Source organism: Cephus cinctus, unplaced genomic scaffold, assembly GCF_000341935.2.
Source record: "Cephus cinctus unplaced genomic scaffold, Ccin1 Ccin1_scaffold1062, whole genome shotgun sequence".
NCBI lineage: Eukaryota > Metazoa > Arthropoda > Insecta > Hymenoptera > Cephidae > Cephus > Cephus cinctus.
The window spans coordinates 181,448-199,068 of record NW_014333584.1 but is presented as its reverse complement, the minus strand read 5'-3'; the positions used below and the strand labels follow the sequence as shown (position 1 = coordinate 199,068).

Here is a 17,621-nt window from a genome sequence, read left to right as displayed (position 1 = left end):
AAGGTCAAGGACCTTGGCACTAGCTAACCGTGGTCACCAGTTACTAAATATTTTAACCTTGTCTAAAGAGTCACACCGTTTCGCTTTCAACAGAATCAAAAAAGGATTTCTCAGATTGGCTCATGAAATATCAAACGTTGATAATAAAACTGACATACAGCTGACGTTTAAAAATCCTGAAATTGTGTTTTTCAAGAAGTTCATAAATGCCAAATATCATTCTCCATATACTTTCTCTATACAGTGAATCAAGGTGAGTAGAAAAAAAATTGGTTTTGAGAAAGCAACTGAATTTCTAGTCAACCAAAATTCTGATGAGTTTACGCAATTTGAATGACATTGGCCCATTTTTTTTTAAATGTAATGCCCATACAGAGAATTGTTTCACTTCCTGTTATTCTTACTTCCTATTATTGTTATCGATAAATTATTCTGAATTTGCTCATAGGTAATGAACAACAGAAAGGATACGGTTCTTCCTGGTAGTTTCTGAAAAACCAGTTTTACTTAACTGCATTCAGTGAAACCCATGTCTACATCAAGGACGGGTTTTATCTTTGGTGACTCTAGTTCACGTATTCAAGGTAATAACGTCTACGTGAATTTATTCGTATAAATAAATTACTTTTACAGTAACAAGTACGTTTATTTTCATTAGTCAGTTTTACGTATTGGATGCACCTGTTTTAGTAAATTGTCTCATATACTATGTCGATAACGTTAGCCTCACACGTATTGAGAATTACACAATTGGTGGCAATGAGTTAAAGGGGAATTCGCCTTTGGGAAATGGCCTTTTAACGATGTCTGAATAACATTAATCCATATGGGTTTAATTACTTTGGTAGACTTTAATGATAGACTCGTGAAATAATTGTTTATTCAGCTGATACTACAAAAATTGAATAACAATAAATTTTGGCAAAATTGTCAATATTAAGAGAAAAGATAATTATTGCAGATCATCTTGTGCGGGGATAATTAAGCGAACGATTTTTATTCCTCGATAATTATCATATGCATTTTCAGTTATTCATTTCCTTGATGTTTAATGGCGCGCTTGTATTTAACATTATCTCCAGCAAAACTATTAAACAATTTAGGTTAGTCAGACGCACGTAATGCAACAAGAATAATTTCCATAAAGACAATTTTAATAAAGTAGTTAGCCTTGGGAAGGACAGGTTTCTTCTGGCAATACCCATTGTCAAGTACAAAGCATCCGGCAACCATTAACTCGTGAAATCCGGTCCGCGACACGATTAACAAAAAGCTTAATTTCATTAAGAACGATAAACAGACAATTTTGCACTTTGCTCTGGCATTGAGATAATATCATGAGATGTAACTGCAAATGCAGAACGAAGCGTTGCAGTTACAACTAATAAAAATGACCATTCACTGCAATCAATCCGTATGTTAAACCTAAGAAAGCTAGAAGATACAGTTTTACACAGATGGGGATTTACTGTTTGCATTTGGTTTCGCGAAGTGAGAAAAAAAGAAATTATTTTTCTTAGTCAAAACCTAATAGTTTTAGACTCCCCAATGGATTTCCTAGTATCTATTATATGATTGACTCTCTGTCTATATCGGATATCCTCCTACTTATAATCCATTCAATTCCCTCTCCTCCTATCCATATTGAAGGTTGATATAAAAGATGCAGGACAGTTCTATGTGCTTCAATGTGAACATCAGCCAAACCATGGACGGACACGGCAGAATTAACCTCCTGCTCCAACTATTTTTCTGTTTCGTTGTGTTCGCTTCGAGTGAAGAGACTAAGCAGAGTGAGTCATTAATGAGTTGATTAGTAATGCAGTAACAAAATTAATGACAAGCCTCACCTATGTGATTGCGTGTTAAAACGAAACGAGTCTCACAGAAACAAATTGAAGATTGTTCTCAGGTGCAGTGCCCAGGACCATTGATGTACTACAAGGATGTCGGCTGTACTCCTGTGTACAAGAACGAAGGAGATTGTTGTGCCTACAAATACAATTGTGACCATTTAAATGCTAGATCGCCAAACAAGTGTTACATTAACAATAGCAGCTACAACATTGGAGAAAGTCTCAGGGAAGAAGATGCGAATCCCTGTGACATTGGATGTTCCTGCAGAGACGGAAGAAATTCGTAAGTAAGACTTATTCGTCTAGACAATGTATTTATCATAACTAATTAATGAAAATTAATTTACAGAGCACATTTCACATGCGCCATCGTAGACTGTTTCTTCGGGCCCGTTCAGCCAGGTTGTTACAGGAAACGTAACGTCACTGAATGCTGTCCAGGTCCAGTGATTTGTCGTGAGTAATATATCATCTGCTCGTCATCTATCTCTTGAAAGAAAAAGCAAGTGATGATTTTTCTTTTATCTTAGCTGAAGATAAATCAGAGATCCCCATGTGCGTTGTGGATGGTGTAACGTACAGGGACGGAGAATTCTTCACGCCAAAGAATGAGCCAGAGAAAAGTTGCACGTGTCAGGAAGGCTATACAGGTATTTACAATCGCAAGGCTCTGTTTAAGACCTGTAGTCGTGTCTAATCGCTCTGTTATATTTTTTTTTAATTTGCCAACTTTGATTATTCAGGTCAAAATATTGAGCCATTCTGCATAACTCCGAGCACTATATGCGGTACAGATTTGCATCATAACGAAGATATTGCCGAGAGATGTATTCCAACGTATTACGCTACCCAAAATCCTGCTACCAGTTGCAGTGTAGCTTGGCGATGTCGTAAGTTTCCCTGGATGAGATAATATATCAATAGACTGTCTGTCATTATTGAATATGATGTTTTTGTATTTTAGAAAACTCAAACGATACCGTAATATCATATAAAAGTAAATCCGCATCCCCTGAGGGAGACTCTTCTGGTGAAAAAGGTAAATTCCATTTGTTCAACTAGATTATGCCAGGTGGATATCCCTGGTAGTTTAATTGTTGAATCCAATTATTCATTATCTTTTTTTTTTCCTTCTAGAAGGTATGACCTGCACATTCGGTAACCTGACTATGAATGTCGGGGACGAGCTTAATCAAGGTACAGATTATAGTTCGGTATGCGTTAAATGCGTTTGCGAAATTCCACCTACACCAACGTGTCAACGTCTTGATGACAATGAATGCGATGTTACAAATCATTCTCTAGGTGGTAAATGATTCTTGAGAAATATATGATCGAGAATACTTTAATCCGATTTGAAATTCGAGAAGGGCAGAAGAACTCGAAGTAGGCTTGTTAGTCAAACATCACTATAAGCTACTGATATTAATGTTTATTAAAGCCAAAGATCGTCTTCGTAACACTTTATATAAAGTCGAAGAATATTACAACATAAGCAATAAAGAAATATACTTTCTACTACTTCATTCAAGCTTCTTTCATATAGTACACTTCATTCGCTCTAATAACTACTAGTGAGTTGACGACCTGTCAGCTCCACGCAATCTCGTTAGTTGTATCAATGAAATCACGTACTACTACTCTGTTCTGTATGCGCATCTTTGTACCAGGAACTCCGAGAGTTTGCGTAAGAGATTGCGTCAAGATAAAATTATAAGATGTAGCTGCAAATACAGAGTGACTCGTTGCAGTTGCAACCGATAAATATGTTATCCACTGCTCTCAATCCGTATGTTAAACCTAAGAATTATCGTAAAGTTTTAACCGACGCGCACCTACTGTTTGCATTCAAATTTCATTAGACGAGCAAAAGGAAAATATGTCTCATAGTCAAAACGCAATAGTCTTAAAGTCTCCAGTGAGATTCCCAGTGTCCGTATGATATCGGTCACCTCCTGGATAAGAGAAGCACTGATATCTTTCCACTTTTAGCAGATTCCATCTCCACTTCTCGAACCACACCAAAAGTTCGTATAAAAGATGCAGGCACAGCTTCACAAGCTTCAATGTGAACATCAGCCAAATCATGGACGGACGTGGCAGAACTTTCCTCCTGCTCCAAGTATTTTTCTGTTTCTTTGTCTTCGCTTCGACTGAGGACACTAAGCAGAGTAAGATATTAGTTTGTTGATTAGTAGTACAATAACAAAATTAATAAAAAGCCTCACCTAATGTGATTGCATATTAAAAAGAAACGAGTCTCGCTGAAAGAAATTGAAGATTGTTCTCAGGTACAGTGTCCAGGACCGCTGATATATTACAATGACGTGGGATGCACTCCTGTGTACAAGAACGAAGGAGACTGTTGCGCCTACAAATACAACTGTGATCATCTAGATGCTGGATCACCAAATATGTGTTACTTTAAGAACAGGAGCTATGAACTTGGAGAATTTGCAAATTGTGAAGATATAAATATATGTGACATGACATGTATCTGTGCAGCTGGAGGAAACTCGTTAATAAGAAATAATCGTCTGAATAATTTAATAATGATAAATGATTGACTGAAATTAATTTGTAGAATAGGATTCCGGTGCTTCTACAGCTATTATTTTTATCGTCCCCGCCTTGGCTTCGGTTGTTATCTGAAACGTAAAGTTCAGGAATGTTGTCCAGGAACAATAACTTGCCGCAAGTAATATATCATCTGCTTACTTGTATATGACGGAGATGGCCCGCGAGATTCCCTACTCTCGGCCATTTTGGCCGTAAGCAGTTTCAGGAAGACAGTACTCTTCGACTCTTGCTGATCACAGACTAATCCTCGTCTTTCATTTTGTCCTCTGATCACGATCAAGACTTCTCCCTTCTTCCCGACTCTACTCGAGTGCCGGTTAATCCGGTAACCAGTGGAAGGTCGTGCACTTGCTGCCTTATATCAGACAAAATATTGTGTACTACGACAAGTATAATATATTAATAATTTCACTGCCCGATGAAGACACCATTGACGCATTAAATATTTACTCCTAATATAATTACATAATTGGTTTCCATGCTATATGTTCTTCAGATTTTTCTTATTTCTGGTATCTTTTAACCCTTGATCATTATTATGACAGTAGAATTTGATTTCTCTGATAATACCAGTTCCTCTTGATTCGGCATACTGACGGTTAATTTCAAATGTTCAATTCCATTTCGGATGCGCGAACGTTCCAACGCAAATGGTTTTGAAGTGACTGCGCTCGAGTTTCACAGTTTTTCTCGGCACAATCAGAACGGCAGAGTAGGGAGACAGAGACTCAGGGGAAGTCCGCAATTTACTTTTGTAGATAGTGATTACGTCAGGTTAACCTTGTAGAAAACTATATGGACTCTTTAACGACGCGTATTTCATGCTTATTGATACAACAATCAGACGTCTAAGAAATAATTTAATTATTTAGTCTACTTGCATTCAATATTCGGCGACCCACTTAACAGAAAGCAGCTCTTAATTTCATTGCAGCCATAAAGTGATAATTTTACACATTGTTCACGCCTCAAGATAAAATTATCATATGTAACTGCAAATACAGAGTGACTCGTTGCACTTGCAACTGATAAAAATGTTATCCACTGCTCTTAATCTATATGTTAAACCTAAGAATTATCACACAGTTTTATACCGACGCATCTACTGTTTGCATTTGGTTTCGTGAGGCGAGAAGAAAAAATATTTTTTTTCATAAAAACGTAATCGTTTTAAATATTGCAGTGGACTTCCCAGTGTCTATATTACATCCGTCACTCTCCGTATAAGAGAAATACTGATATCCTTCCACTTTTAATCCATTTCATCCCCTCTTCTGCTATTCGCATCAAAATTTCATATAAAAGATGCAGGTGTAGTTCTGTGTGCTTCAATGTGAACATCAGCCACATCATGGACGGACATGGCAGAACTTTGCTCCTGCTCCAAATATTTTTCTGTTTCTTTGTCTTCGCTTCGACTGACGAGACTAAACAGGGTGAGTCATTAATTAGTTGATTATTAGGGTAACAAAATTAATTAAAAGCCTCACCTAATGTGCTTGTATATTAAAGTGAAACGAGTCTCACAGAAAGAAATTGAAGATTGTTCTCAGGTACAGTGCCCAGGACCACTGACGTACTACGATGATGTGGGATGCACTCCCGTGTACAAGAACAAAGGAGATTGTTGTGCCTGCAAATACAATTGTGACCATCTAAATGCTAGATCACGTAATAAGTGTTACGTTAGGCGTAACAGCTATGAATTTGGAGAACGTCTCAGGCCCGAAGATAAGAATCCATGCAACGTAGGATGTTTCTGCAAGAACGGAACAAATTCGTGAGTAAGAATTATTTGTCTGAACAGTTTTATTATCACGTGTGATTAATTTAAATTAATTAACAGAGGTCGTTTCGTATGCGCCATCGTGGACTGTTATCACGGTCCTATTGACACAGGTTGTTACATGAAACGTAACATAAGCCAGTGTTGTCCAGGACCGTTGACTTGTCGTGAGTAATATACTAAATGCTTATTTTAATATGTTCTCATATTATTTTGATACCAGAAAGACGTCTGTTATCACTCGAAATGAATACCGAGTAATGGTTTTTCGTTTACCGTAGCTAAAAATGAATCGGAGATTCCAAAGTGCGTTGTGGATGGTGTAACGTACAAGGATGGGGAATTCTTCATACCAAAGAATGAGCCACGGAAAAGGTGCACGTGTCGGGAAGGCTATACAGGTATTTACAATTGCAAGGAGCATTTTTAAGATCTGGAGTCATTTCCAATCGCTCGATTATATTTTTTTTACTTTGCCAACTTTGATTGTCCAGGTCAAAATATTAAGCCATTCTGCATAACGCCGAGCACCACGTGTAGTACTGATTTGTATCACAGTCAGGATATTGCCAAGAAATGTATTCCAATATATTACGCTGATCAAAATCCTGCTACCAATTGTAGTTCATCTTGGCGATGTCGTAAGTTTTTCGCAGTAAGATGACAAATCAATAGAGTGTCCATTATTGTTGTGTATAATGTTTTTGTGTTTTAGAAAACGCGAACGATACTGTAATACCGAATCCAAGTGGATCCCCATCCTGTGGAGAAGACTGTCCCGGCAAAAAAGGTAGATTTCATTTCTTCTACCAGATTAAGGCAACTGGATATCCTTGGCAATTTAATCGTTGAATTTAATTGTTCTTCTTTTCTTTTTTATAAAAGATATGACCTGCAAATTCGGTAACTTGACCATGAATCTTGGGGACGAACTTAATCAAGGTACAGATTACACTTCAGTCTGCGTGAGATGCGTCTGCGAAGTGCCACCTACACCAACGTGTCGACGCCTTAGTGACTGCAACCTTACTGCGGGTAGAAATTAACTCTTAAAATATATACATTAGTAAGGAAGAACTTGAAGTAGACTTGTTAATCACACATTACTGAGCTACTAATATTAATATTTATTATACGCCAAAGATCGTGTTCGTAACAATCTGTATAAAATTAAAGAATATCAAAACATAAACAAGAAAGAAATACCTATACTTTCCATTACTTCTTTCATTTTTCTTATACACAATGCATTTCGCTTACTGGATATCCTGCTATGTCCACGCCATTTCATAAATTGCATCAATAAAATCACGTACTCTGTCCTGAGGTTATGTCAAACTGGTTGCGCGTGAAACGCAACAAATTGTTCCCTGGATATCTGCAACAGAAGAAAGAAGTACACAGAAAATAGTAAAGAACATCATAACCCACTGAATGTAGATAAAAACAGGCAACACAGTTGCCACATCAGTTACGGTAATGTAGACATCTTGAGGTGTCAGCCAGAAACAAATTTACTATAAATACTCGGGATCGATCTGATCTCTGTCAAGATCAGTTTAATGCCGTAGACCATCGCAGCTTCCATCAAAACAATTAACGAAATTGCTCAAACATTAGACAATGTCTCCACTTTTCAAAACTTCTGGAATATGACACAAAAGTTTAACTAAAACAGACTAGAGCGTTTTTTCCACGACTTTAAAAATTCTTTAATTCCTAATTTTATTGGTAAAATAAAGAAACTTTGTGAAAGTTTAGATTCAATACCCAACAGACGACAGATGCCAAATTTACCCCAAGCAGTCAGTCCGCCAGTGTTGGTAAGTCCGAAGTGGCTCATCACATCTGCTACAGCACTCAATCTCTATAACGGGAATCTCTTCTTAACTCTATGATAGCTGATGCATCTCATTTACGAGATGGAAACTGTAAGGAGAAGAAAAAGATACCCGGTGTTACGTATTGAGTCGTCCTCCTTTGTTACCGACTGAACACGTCGAGCAAATCGGGCTACCGCTTCCCCGTGTTTGGCGCTGTGAGTTATCTTTATATAAATATGTAATATATTCCTATTTTGATGGCCGTGTTTTGCGTGAAAACATTCCTTACCAGCCAGCAAGCCCAGACAATCCGTAACAAAATCGCGCATACCTGACAGTGCCAATAGGAATGCTAAAATGTGTAAACTCGATATGATTACATACCTGGTAAATCGATGCTGTTCGGTTTTCAGATTCACCAGAATTTCATGCAACTTAAGAGTCTTCTCGTTGGCGGTATTGTTAAACTCTGGATCACCCTTACCATAGAGAAATTTCAGTTCTTTAATGATATTGATAATAACGTGGGTCCAGTCGGCTCGTCATACTGGTAAATAATGATATTTCAAATACATTTGCAGTTCGCAAGTTGACATTTTTCATGGCGCAATCAGGAATTATGGAACAGGAAGATGCTCAGAGGAATGCCAGGTTTTAATTTTGTAAATAACGACTACATAATTCCGAAGCTTGTAAGAAACTATTTCTTCCTTTGATGACGTCTGTTTGAAATTAATTGACATAATAATGATACACCTGAGAAAAAATTCATTGATTCAAATGGTACTGAGAAAACGGTGTAATGGGAAGTGTTTTTTTTTAAATTATCAATATTACGCTGAAAAATAATTAAGACAAATCATATAACTGCAGATGATCCACAGAGCGATTGCAGAGATGGATTAACATCTGTCATTGTGAACAGAATAAATATATATTTTTCAACCGTTTATTTGGTCAAGTTAAAACTTATAATTACAACTTATTATAATACATAGCAGAAAACGAAGCATACTCAGACATGAAATATGAATTGATTTATTATACAATAGTTTCATGGTTCCAGATCGATAAGGCTGATAACAAAAAAAGGAACATCAATTATTTATTTAATCGCTCTTTATTATCTGTATTAATTATTACAAGGATAATTAAGCGAACGATTTTTGTTATTCCTTAATTCCATATGTATATTCAGTCATTTATTATCTTGATGTCACAATGGTGCACTTACATTTAACACTATCCCTAACAAAACGATTAAACAATTTAAGTCATCCGGACACAGGTGAATAATTCAGCTTGAACAGCTTGAATAATTCCATTAAGATAATCTTGATAAAGTCTTGGGAAGGACAGGTTTTTCCTGACAATATCCAATGTCAATTGCAAACGATACAGAAATCATTACACAGCTGTCATATCCGGTCGACGACCCAGTTAACGAAAAACAGTTGTTAATTACAATTCAACGATAAAGTGAAAATTTTGCACTTCTCTCAGGAATTGAGATAAAATCATAAGATGTAATTACTAATGCAGAGTAACGCGTCGCAGTTGCAACTGATAAAAATGACATCCACTGCTGTATACTAATGCGAATTTATCCTTTACACTTGATATCACAAGGTGAGAAAACATAAATTTTCTTAATCAAAATGTTATTTTCTCTTATTTTTTTAGCAAAAACATCTCCAATTCTGCGATGGGCTTCCTAGAATCAATGTTCTACCATTTACTCTTCGCATGTGAGCGACACTGACATCCTCGGACTTACCCCCTCTTTCATTCGTACCATAGATTCATATAAAAGGTGCAGGTACAGTTTTGTGCGCTTCAATGTGAACATCTACACAAATCATGGACGGACACGGCAGAACTTTCCTCCTGCTCCAAGTATTTTTCTGTTTCATTGTATTCGCTTCGACTGGGAAGAACAAGCAAGGTGAGTCATTAATCAGTTGGTTATAGTGCAGTACCAAATAAACTGGAAGCTTGACTTGTGCGACTGTATGTTAAAAAGAAAGGAGTCTCACAGAAAGAAACTGAAGATTGTTCTCAGGTGCTGTGCCAAGGACCACTGACGTACTACGAGGATGTGGGATGCACTCCTGTGTACAAGAAAAAAGGAGATTGCTGTGCCTATAAATACAACTGTGGCCATCTAGATGCTAGATCACGAAATAAGTGTTACATTAAGCACAGAAGCTACGAAATTGACGAATCTTATGGGCACGATGATAACAACCCTTGTGCTCTTGGATGTTACTGCGGCGACGGAGCTACTTCGTACGTGAGAATACAATTCCGATCAATTTAATTGTCACGTGGAATTAATTAATATCAATTTACAGAGCACGCTTCAATTGCGCCATGGTGCGCTGTTTTATTCCCCCTGTTGGCGACGGTTGTTACCTGGGCCGTAACGTTAGTCAATGTTGTCCAGGACCGGTAATTTGTCGTGAGTAATATATGATTTGCTTATTTGAATGTATTATCGTACCGCTTTGATACAAAAGACGACTGTTATCACTTGGAACGAAATATTACTAATGATTTTTCTTTTATTGTAGCTAAAAATGGATCGCAGATTCCAGAGTGCGTTGTGGATGGTGTGACGTACAAGGGAGGAGAATTCTTCACACCAAAGAATGAGCCACGGAAAAGGTGCTCGTGTCAGGAAGGCTATACGGGTATTTATAGTTTCAGGACGGCCTTATTAGGATCTGGAGTTATTATGGATCATCTTGTTATATATTTGCTGAATTTTCCAACTCTGATTACTCAGGTGATAATATCGAACCATTCTGCATAACACCGAGCACCAGATGCAGTACAGACTTATATCATAATGAAGACATTGCCAATAAATGTGCCCCAACGTACGACTCTGATCAAAATCCTGCTACCAGCTGTAGTCCATCTTGGCGCTGCCGTAAGTTTGACCCAAAAGATAATAAATCAATCGAGTGTCCATAATTGTTATCTATGGTGTCTTTGTATTTTAGAAAACGCGAATGATACTGTAATACCAAATCCAAATGGAGCCACACCCTCTAAAGAAAACTGTTCTGGTGGAAAAGGTAAATTCCATTTGTTTTGTTTGATTAATACTTTTATTGCCACAGGCAGATATATCATTTTTTAGAAGCGTATATGTCGATCGGCCGTGACAGTGAAAGAGTTAAAGCAGTTGAATGTTATTAGCAATTGGATTGATTTTCTTTTATTTTTTTCTATAAGGTCTGACCTGCAAATTTGGCAACCTCACCATGAATATCGGGGACGAGCTTAGTCGAAATGGAGACTACGATTCGAGGTGCATGAGATGCATTTGCCAAGTGCCGCCTACACCAACGTGTAAACGTCTTAATGACCATGATTGCAATTCTGCAGATAATTCTCCGGGTAGAAAATGACTCTGAATATACATATATTATAGAGAATTTTTGTATTTTATTTGAAGCTTGAGAAGTAAAGAAGAACTTTGAGTGAATTTGTTAGCAAAATTTGACTGAGCTGCGAACATTGATGATTAGGAGAAGCCAAAAACTGAAGAATATTAAAACATAAGTAATAAATAAATATTCTGGTCCCTCTTGGCAGATTTGTTCTGACTTAAGGGGTGCAGGACTCGTCATTCTACTTGAATTATTTATTTGAGAGAACCCGAACTCCAGAATTTTTTAATATTTTGCTCGATCTAAATCAAGCTACCGAACAGGAGCATCAACGCAATTGTTTATTTTCCTCTTTCGCTCAAACTTTATCTCGCCCGCCAGCTTATGTCAGGATGGATATAAAATATATTTTTTTCGATAAACTTTAGACAGAAAAAGTTCAGATAAAATGAATAAGGTCGATGATATGCGCAAGTGAAAATGTAATTGACGATTTTACTGTACCGTTCTTTTTCGTGATTCCAAAATAGTCAGTATATCTTTGAACAGAGTGACTGTGATCTGTTTCTCGTGTAAGTTTAGACTCGACTCTCAGATTAAATTGTAGAAACCCACGAAAGCCGTTAGCACGTTCGTTCCTACCGATAATGAAATTAATATCAACTGTTCTCAATCTACATACTAAATCTAAGATTCACAAAGTTTTAACCGATGCGCATTTACTGTTTGCATTCAAATTTCATTAGACAAGGTAATGGAAAATATGTCTCATAGTCTAAACGTCAAGTCTCAAGTGAAATTCCCAGTGTCCGTATGATATCGGTCACTTCCTGGATACGGTAAGCCCTGATATCTTTCCGCTTTTAGCAGATTCCGTCCCCACTTCTCCAACCACGCCAAAAGTTCTTATAACAGACACAGGCACAGCTTCACGAGCTTCAATGTGAACATCAGCCAAATCATGGACGGACGTGACAGAACTTTCCTCCTGCTCCAAGTATTTCTCTGTTTCTTTGTCTTCGCTTCGACTGAGGAGACTAAGCAGAGTGAGTCATTAATTAGTTGATTAGTAATGCAGTAACAAATTAATTGGAAGCCTTTCCTGTGCGACTGTATATTAAAAAGAAAGGAGTCTCACGGAAAGAAATCGAAGATTGTTCTCAGGTACAGTGTCCAGGACCGCTGATATATTACAATGACGTGGGATGCACTCCTGTGTACAAGAACGAAGGAGACTGTTGCGCCTACAAATACAACTGTGACCATCTAGATGCTAGATCACCAAATAAGTGTTACATTAAGCACAGGAGCTATGAAGCTGGAGAATTTGTAAATCGTGAAGATATAAAATTTTGTAACAAGAAATGTGCCTGTGTGACTGGAAGGGAGTCGTAAGTAAGAAATAATCGTCTGAAAAATTTAATAATCATAAATGAATAATTGAAATTATATTATAGAACAGGATTCTGGTGCTTCCAAATCCGCTATGATTATGGTTTCGACTTTGACCCCAGTTGTTACCTGAAACGTAACATTTATGAATGTGGTCCAGGAATACCAACTTGCCGTAAGTAATATATCATCTGCTTACTTGAATATATTATCATATTATTTTCATATCGGAAAGGCGTCTGTTATCATTTGAAATGAAGTACAAGTAATGGCTTTTCTTTTATTTTAGATAAAAACGAATCGGAGATTCCACGGTGCGTTGTGGATGGGTATACGTATATGGCCGGAAGAACCTTCGTACCAAAGAACGAGCCATGGAAATGGTGCATCTGTCAGGAAGGCTATAAGGGTATTTATGATTGCAAGGCGGACCCGTTAAGATCGGGAGTTATTTCGGATCACCTTGTTATATTGTTTTTAATTTTGCTATTCTGATTATCCAGATGGTAATTTTGAACCATTCTGTGCAATATCGGAAATCAGGTGCGATGTAGAATACTATCAAAATAAGGAAATCGCCAATAAAAATGCACCAGTATACGACGTGACTGAACATCCTACTATCAGTTGTACTAACCGTTGGCGTCGTCGTAAGTTTTCCTTAATAAGATAATAGATGAATAGAGTGTCAATCAGTATCGTGTATAATGGTTTTGTATTTTAGAAAACGCGGAAGATACTGTAATACCAAATCCAAATGGACCCAGAGCCTCTGAAGAAAACTCTTCTGGTGGAGAAGGTAAATTCCATTTGTTTTGTTTGATTAATACTTTTATTGTCACAGGCCGATATATCTATTTTTAGAAGCGTATATGTCGATCGGCCATGACAGTAAAAGGTTTAAAGCAGTTGAATGTTATTAGCAATTGGTTTGATTTTCTTTTCTTTTTTTCTCTAAGATCTGACCTGCAAATTTGGCAACCTCACCATGAATATCGGGGACGAGCTTAGTCGAAATGGAGACGATTCGAGGTGTATGAGATGCATTTGCGAAGTGCCGCCTACACCAACTTGTAAAACTGATTATTCTAATTGCTTTTAAGCAAATATTTCTCTGGGTGGGAAATGTATTTGAATATATAATATAGAGAGTCGCTGAATTCTATTTGAAGTTCTAGAAGTGAATAAAAACATTGAGTAGACTTGTAAGCGAAATTCGACTGAGCTGCGAATGTTGTTGTTTATTAGCAGCTAAGAACTGAAGAATATTAAAACATGAGCAATAAAGAAATATACTGGTCCCTCTTGGCAGATTTGTCCTGGCTTAAGGGTGCAGGACTCGTGATTGCACTTGAAGTTTTTATTTGTAAGAACCCACTTTCCGAAATTTTTTATTTTGCTCGCTAAAAATCACGCTACCGAAAGAAAGATTAACGTAATTGTTTATCTAATCGCCTGCCAGCTTCTGTCAGGTTGGATACATAATTTTTTTTTTTTTTGATAGCTATTAGACTAAAAAACGTTCAGATAAGATTAACGCGGTCGACAATATGCGCATGACTTTAAAATGTAACTGACTTTTTTTCTTAAACGTTCCTTTTCGTGATTCCAATATAGTGGGTTAACCTTGAACATAGTGACTGTGATGAGTTTCACGTGTAAGTTTAATCTCTCAGATAAAATTGTAAAAACTCACGGAAGCTGTTAGCACGTTCCTTCATACCGATAATGAAATTAATATCAACTGTCCTCAATCTACATACTAAATCTAAGATTCACAAAGTTTTAACCGATGCGCATTTACTGTTTGCATTCAAATTTCATTAGACAAGGTAATGGAAAATATGTCTCATAGTCTAAACGTCAAGTCTCAAGTGAAATTCCCAGTGTCCGTATGATATCGGTCACTTCCTGGATACGGTAAGCACTGATATCTTCCGCTTTTAGCAGATTCCGTCCCCACTTCTCCAACCACACCAAAAGTTCTTATAACAGACACAAGCACAGCTTCACGAGCTTCAATGTAAACATCAGCCAAATCATGGACGGACGTGACAGAACTTTCCACCTGCTCCAAGTATTTCTCTGTTTCTTCGTCTTCGCTTCGACTGAGGAGACTAAGCAGAGTGAGTCATTAATTAGTTGATTAGTAGTACAGTAACAAATTTAATAAAAAGCATCACCTAATGTGATTCCATATCAAAGTAAAACCAGTCTCACAAAAAGAAATTGAAGATTGTTCTCAGGTACAGTGTCCAGGACCGCTGATATATTACAATGACGTGGGATGCACTCCTGTGTACAAGAACGAAGGAGACTGTTGCGCCTACAAATACAACTGTGACCATTTATATGCTAGATCACCAAATAAGTGTTACATTAAGGACAGGAGCTATGAGATTGGAGAATTTGCAAGTCAGGAAGATATAAAATTTTGTGACAAGGCATGTGTCTGTGTATCTGGAAAAAACTCGTAAGTAAGAAATAATCGTCTGAACAGTTTAATAATTATAAATGAATAATTGAAATTAATTTAAAGAACAAGATTCTGGTGCTTCGACATCAGCTATGAATATGATCCCCACTTTGACGTCAGTTGTTACCTGAAACGTAACATTCATGAATGTGGTCCAGGAATACCAACTTGCCGTAAGTAATATATCATCTGCTTACTTGAATATATTATCATATTATTTTGATATCGGAAAGGCGTCTGTTATCACTTGAAATGAAATACAAGTAATGGCTTTTCTTTTATTTTAGCTAAAAACGATTCGGAGATTCCACAGTGCATTGTGGATAGGTATAGGTACAGGGATGGACAATCCTTCAAACCAATCAAGGAGCCATGGAAATGGTGCGTCTGTCAAGAAGGCTATAAGGGTATTTATGATTGCAAGGCGGACTCGTTAAGATCTGGAGTTATTTCGGATCACCTTGTTATATTGTTTTTAATTTTGCTACTCTGATCATTCAGGTGATAATATTGAACCATTCTGTATAACAACGGGAATCAGGTGCGGTATAGAATACTATGAAAATATAGACATTGCCAATAAAAATGCACCAATATACCGCCCATATGGAAATTCTGCTATCAGTTGTACTAACTATTGGCGTCGTCGTAAGTTTTCCTCAATAAGATAATAGATGAGTAGATTGTCAATCAGTATCGTGCATAATGGTTTTGTATTTTAGAAAACGCAAACGATACTGTAATTTCAAATGCAATTGGACCTACAGCCCCTGATGAAAACTCTTCTGGTGAAGAAGGTAAATTCCACGTGTCCTATTTGATTAACACTTTTATTGCCACAGGCCGATGTATCTATTTTTAGAAATGTATATGTCGATCGGCCATGACACTAAAAGGTTTAAAGCAGTCGAATGTTATTGGTAATTGGTTTGATTTTCTTTTCTTTTTCTTTCTCTAAGATCTCATCTGTAAATTTGGCAACCTGACCATGAATATCGGGGACGAGCTAAGTCAAAACATATACAACTATCCAAACTGCGCGAGATGCGTTTGCGAAGTGCCGCCTACACCAACTTGTAAAATTGATTATTATAATTGCTTTTAAGCAAATATTTCTCTGGGTGGAAAATGACTTTGAATATATAATATAGAGAGTCGTTGAATTCTATTTGAAGTTCTAGAAGTGAATAAAAACTTTGAGTAGACTTGTAAGCGAAATTCGACTGAGCTGCGAATGTTGTTGTTTATTAGCAGCTAAGAACTAAAGAATATTAAAACATGAGCAATAAATAAATATCCGGTCCCTCTTGGCAGATTTGTACATGCTTAAGGGTGCAGGACTCGTAATTGTACTTGAATTATTTATTTGAGTGAACCCGCCCTCCGGAATTGTTTTTATTTCAACGATACTGTAATATCAAATCCGAATAACTCCGCATCCCCTGCAGAGAACCATTCCGGAGAAACTGGTAAATTTCATTCGCTCTGCTAGATCAAGGCAGTTGGATATCCTTGGAAATTTTATTAATTTCTTTTCTTTTCTCTAGAAGATCCGACCTGCAAATTCGGCGATTTGACAATGAATATCGGGGATCAACTTAGTCCATCTACAGATTATGATTCACCCAGAGTGAACTGCACTTGCGAAGTGCCGCCCACACCAACATGTAAACTTCTTAATTCAAGTTTCGTCTTTTGGTAGGAGTTGACTCTTAAAAATTATGTAATTAAGAATACCTGCATTTTATATGAAGTTGGAGAACAGAAGAGAAACTTGAAATAGCCGCGTTAACTGATCTAGTAATATTAATATTTATAAGCCAAGATCATTGTCTGGATGTTGTATAAAATCCAAGATCATTAAAATAAAAGCATTAAAGATATGTACTTTCTGTTACTTGTGTTATCCTTATCATTGTGCTATGCTAAGGAAGTGTCAGGATCTGAAAGTGGCCTTGAATTAACAGGCGTGATTAGATCAGATCTCTGATTAGATTCAGTCTATAAAACGCCATATCCGTAGATACCCTAAGGGAGCTCAAGGTCCCCGTCGGGAGACCCATAAGGTCCAGTTGCGGCCACAACTTGTGTCCGACCCACTGAGCAAGCTCAGCGCACCATGGTCTGTTCGTGTAGCTACTCTAACAGGGTGACTACCCTTATATATGGCTACTCGAATGAATATGCTCGAGCCGACCAAAAAGGAATAGGACCAGCAAGGCAAGCACAGTAGACAGTGAGAGAGCAGAGAGTCAAACGAGAAGAGAGGAATGAAGATAGAAATAAAGAAATCAAGAAGTAGAAAAC

At 37.2% G+C, this 17,621-nt stretch overlaps 5 protein-coding genes and 2 long non-coding RNA genes across 13 annotated transcripts; 5 read left to right on the top strand and 2 right to left on the bottom strand.

Moving 5' to 3' along the window:
• The first annotated feature begins 56 nt into the window (after positions 1–56).
• Positions 57–3,382, top strand: LOC107271894 (kielin/chordin-like protein). 4 transcript variants are annotated; one of them, XM_025089174.1, is made up of 8 exons: positions 57–253; positions 449–584; positions 1,902–2,139; positions 2,206–2,312; positions 2,387–2,506; positions 2,600–2,746; positions 2,821–2,895; positions 2,994–3,382. In XM_025089174.1, exons 2-8 carry the CDS (start codon positions 530–532, stop codon positions 3,170–3,172), a joined length of 921 nt encoding a protein of 306 aa, XP_024944942.1. In that variant the 5' UTR covers positions 57–253; positions 449–529; the 3' UTR covers positions 3,173–3,382. The 4 variants fall into 4 exon arrangements, with proteins under 4 accessions (XP_024944942.1, XP_024944941.1, XP_015603937.1 ...); XM_025089173.1 differs by lacking the exon at positions 57–253 and adding an exon at positions 1,651–1,793 and having other exon boundaries at positions 467–584; XM_015748451.2 differs by lacking the exons at positions 57–253; positions 449–584 and adding an exon at positions 1,638–1,793 and having other exon boundaries at positions 2,997–3,382.
• Positions 861–1,991, bottom strand: LOC112494975. Its single transcript, XR_003061029.1, has 2 exons — positions 1,851–1,991; positions 861–1,784 (listed from the first exon to the last, which is right to left on the bottom strand). It is a non-coding gene; the product is annotated as an uncharacterized LOC112494975 (long non-coding RNA).
• LOC107271904 lies at positions 2,620–5,109 on the bottom strand. Its single transcript, XR_001538763.2, has 5 exons — positions 4,902–5,109; positions 4,575–4,816; positions 4,085–4,504; positions 2,837–4,018; positions 2,620–2,756 (listed from the first exon to the last, which is right to left on the bottom strand). It is a non-coding gene; the product is annotated as an uncharacterized LOC107271904 (long non-coding RNA).
• Positions 5,110–5,515: 406 nt separating this feature from the next.
• LOC112493595 (kielin/chordin-like protein) lies at positions 5,516–7,425 on the top strand. Of its 4 annotated transcripts, none has more exons than XM_015748453.2 (7): positions 5,516–5,872; positions 5,979–6,216; positions 6,283–6,389; positions 6,504–6,623; positions 6,717–6,863; positions 6,938–7,012; positions 7,108–7,425. In XM_015748453.2, exons 1-7 carry the CDS (start codon positions 5,788–5,790, stop codon positions 7,266–7,268), a joined length of 933 nt encoding a protein of 310 aa, XP_015603939.1. In that variant the 5' UTR covers positions 5,516–5,787; the 3' UTR covers positions 7,269–7,425. The 4 variants fall into 4 exon arrangements, with proteins under 4 accessions (XP_015603939.1, XP_024944946.1, XP_024944947.1 ...); XM_025089178.1 differs by having other exon boundaries at positions 5,966–6,216; XM_025089179.1 differs by having other exon boundaries at positions 5,949–6,216; positions 6,938–7,008; positions 7,103–7,425.
• A 2,425-nt stretch (positions 7,426–9,850) lies between these two features.
• Positions 9,851–11,690, top strand: LOC107271897 (BMP-binding endothelial regulator protein). The gene is made up of 7 exons (XM_015748459.2): positions 9,851–9,990; positions 10,097–10,334; positions 10,400–10,506; positions 10,619–10,738; positions 10,834–10,980; positions 11,054–11,128; positions 11,289–11,690. Exons 1-7 carry the CDS (start codon positions 9,906–9,908, stop codon positions 11,462–11,464), a joined length of 948 nt encoding a protein of 315 aa, XP_015603945.1. The 5' UTR covers positions 9,851–9,905; the 3' UTR covers positions 11,465–11,690.
• Positions 11,691–12,170: 480 nt separating this feature from the next.
• Positions 12,171–14,188, top strand: LOC112493607. The gene is made up of 7 exons (XM_025089180.1): positions 12,171–12,492; positions 12,600–12,837; positions 12,904–13,013; positions 13,128–13,247; positions 13,342–13,488; positions 13,563–13,637; positions 13,798–14,188. The coding sequence occupies exons 1-7, from the start codon at positions 12,408–12,410 to the stop codon at positions 13,938–13,940; spliced, it is 918 nt and encodes a 305-aa protein (XP_024944948.1). The 5' UTR covers positions 12,171–12,407; the 3' UTR covers positions 13,941–14,188.
• A 141-nt stretch (positions 14,189–14,329) lies between these two features.
• On the top strand, positions 14,330–17,197 carry LOC107271896. The gene is made up of 10 exons (XM_015748452.2): positions 14,330–14,758; positions 14,834–14,964; positions 15,074–15,311; positions 15,378–15,487; positions 15,602–15,721; positions 15,816–15,962; positions 16,037–16,111; positions 16,274–16,411; positions 16,679–16,783; positions 16,865–17,197. The coding sequence occupies exons 1-10, from the start codon at positions 14,733–14,735 to the stop codon at positions 17,014–17,016; spliced, it is 1,242 nt and encodes a 413-aa protein (XP_015603938.2). The 5' UTR covers positions 14,330–14,732; the 3' UTR covers positions 17,017–17,197.
• Positions 17,198–17,621: the final 424 nt, after the last annotated feature.

What these genes read in the sequence shown, in the direction of transcription:
- LOC107271894 (XM_025089173.1), top strand. Translation starts at nt 1,664, where the DNA reads ATGCAGGACAGTTCTATGTGCTTCAATGTGAACATCAGCCAAACCATG. An exon ending in GTGTCAGGAAGGCTATACAG is followed by an intron (nt 2,507 to 2,599) that starts GTATTTACAATC and finishes TTGATTATTCAG; the next exon opens with GTCAAAATATTGAGCCATTC. An exon ending in AGACTCTTCTGGTGAAAAAG is followed by an intron (nt 2,896 to 2,993) that starts GTAAATTCCATT and finishes TTTTCCTTCTAG; the next exon opens with AAGGTATGACCTGCACATTC.
- LOC112493595 (XM_025089177.1), top strand. Translation starts at nt 5,788, where the DNA reads ATGGACGGACATGGCAGAACTTTGCTCCTGCTCCAAATATTTTTCTGT. An exon ending in TCCAGGACCGTTGACTTGTC is followed by an intron (nt 6,390 to 6,503) that starts GTGAGTAATATA and finishes CGTTTACCGTAG; the next exon opens with CTAAAAATGAATCGGAGATT. An exon ending in TAGTTCATCTTGGCGATGTC is followed by an intron (nt 6,864 to 6,937) that starts GTAAGTTTTTCG and finishes TTTGTGTTTTAG; the next exon opens with AAAACGCGAACGATACTGTA.
- LOC107271897 (XM_015748459.2), top strand. Translation starts at nt 9,906, where the DNA reads ATGGACGGACACGGCAGAACTTTCCTCCTGCTCCAAGTATTTTTCTGT. An exon ending in TAGTCCATCTTGGCGCTGCC is followed by an intron (nt 10,981 to 11,053) that starts GTAAGTTTGACC and finishes TTTGTATTTTAG; the next exon opens with AAAACGCGAATGATACTGTA. An exon ending in AAACTGTTCTGGTGGAAAAG is followed by an intron (nt 11,129 to 11,288) that starts GTAAATTCCATT and finishes TTTTTCTATAAG; the next exon opens with GTCTGACCTGCAAATTTGGC.
- LOC112493607 (XM_025089180.1), top strand. Translation starts at nt 12,408, where the DNA reads ATGGACGGACGTGACAGAACTTTCCTCCTGCTCCAAGTATTTCTCTGT. An exon ending in TGTGTGACTGGAAGGGAGTC is followed by an intron (nt 12,838 to 12,903) that starts GTAAGTAAGAAA and finishes ATTATATTATAG; the next exon opens with AACAGGATTCTGGTGCTTCC. An exon ending in TCCAGGAATACCAACTTGCC is followed by an intron (nt 13,014 to 13,127) that starts GTAAGTAATATA and finishes CTTTTATTTTAG; the next exon opens with ATAAAAACGAATCGGAGATT.
- LOC107271896 (XM_015748452.2), top strand. Translation starts at nt 14,733, where the DNA reads ATGATATCGGTCACTTCCTGGATACG. An exon ending in GACTGAGGAGACTAAGCAGA is followed by an intron (nt 14,965 to 15,073) that starts GTGAGTCATTAA and finishes AAGAAATTGAAG; the next exon opens with ATTGTTCTCAGGTACAGTGT. An exon ending in TAAAATTGATTATTATAATT is followed by an intron (nt 16,412 to 16,678) that starts GCTTTTAAGCAA and finishes CTTGAATTATTT; the next exon opens with ATTTGAGTGAACCCGCCCTC.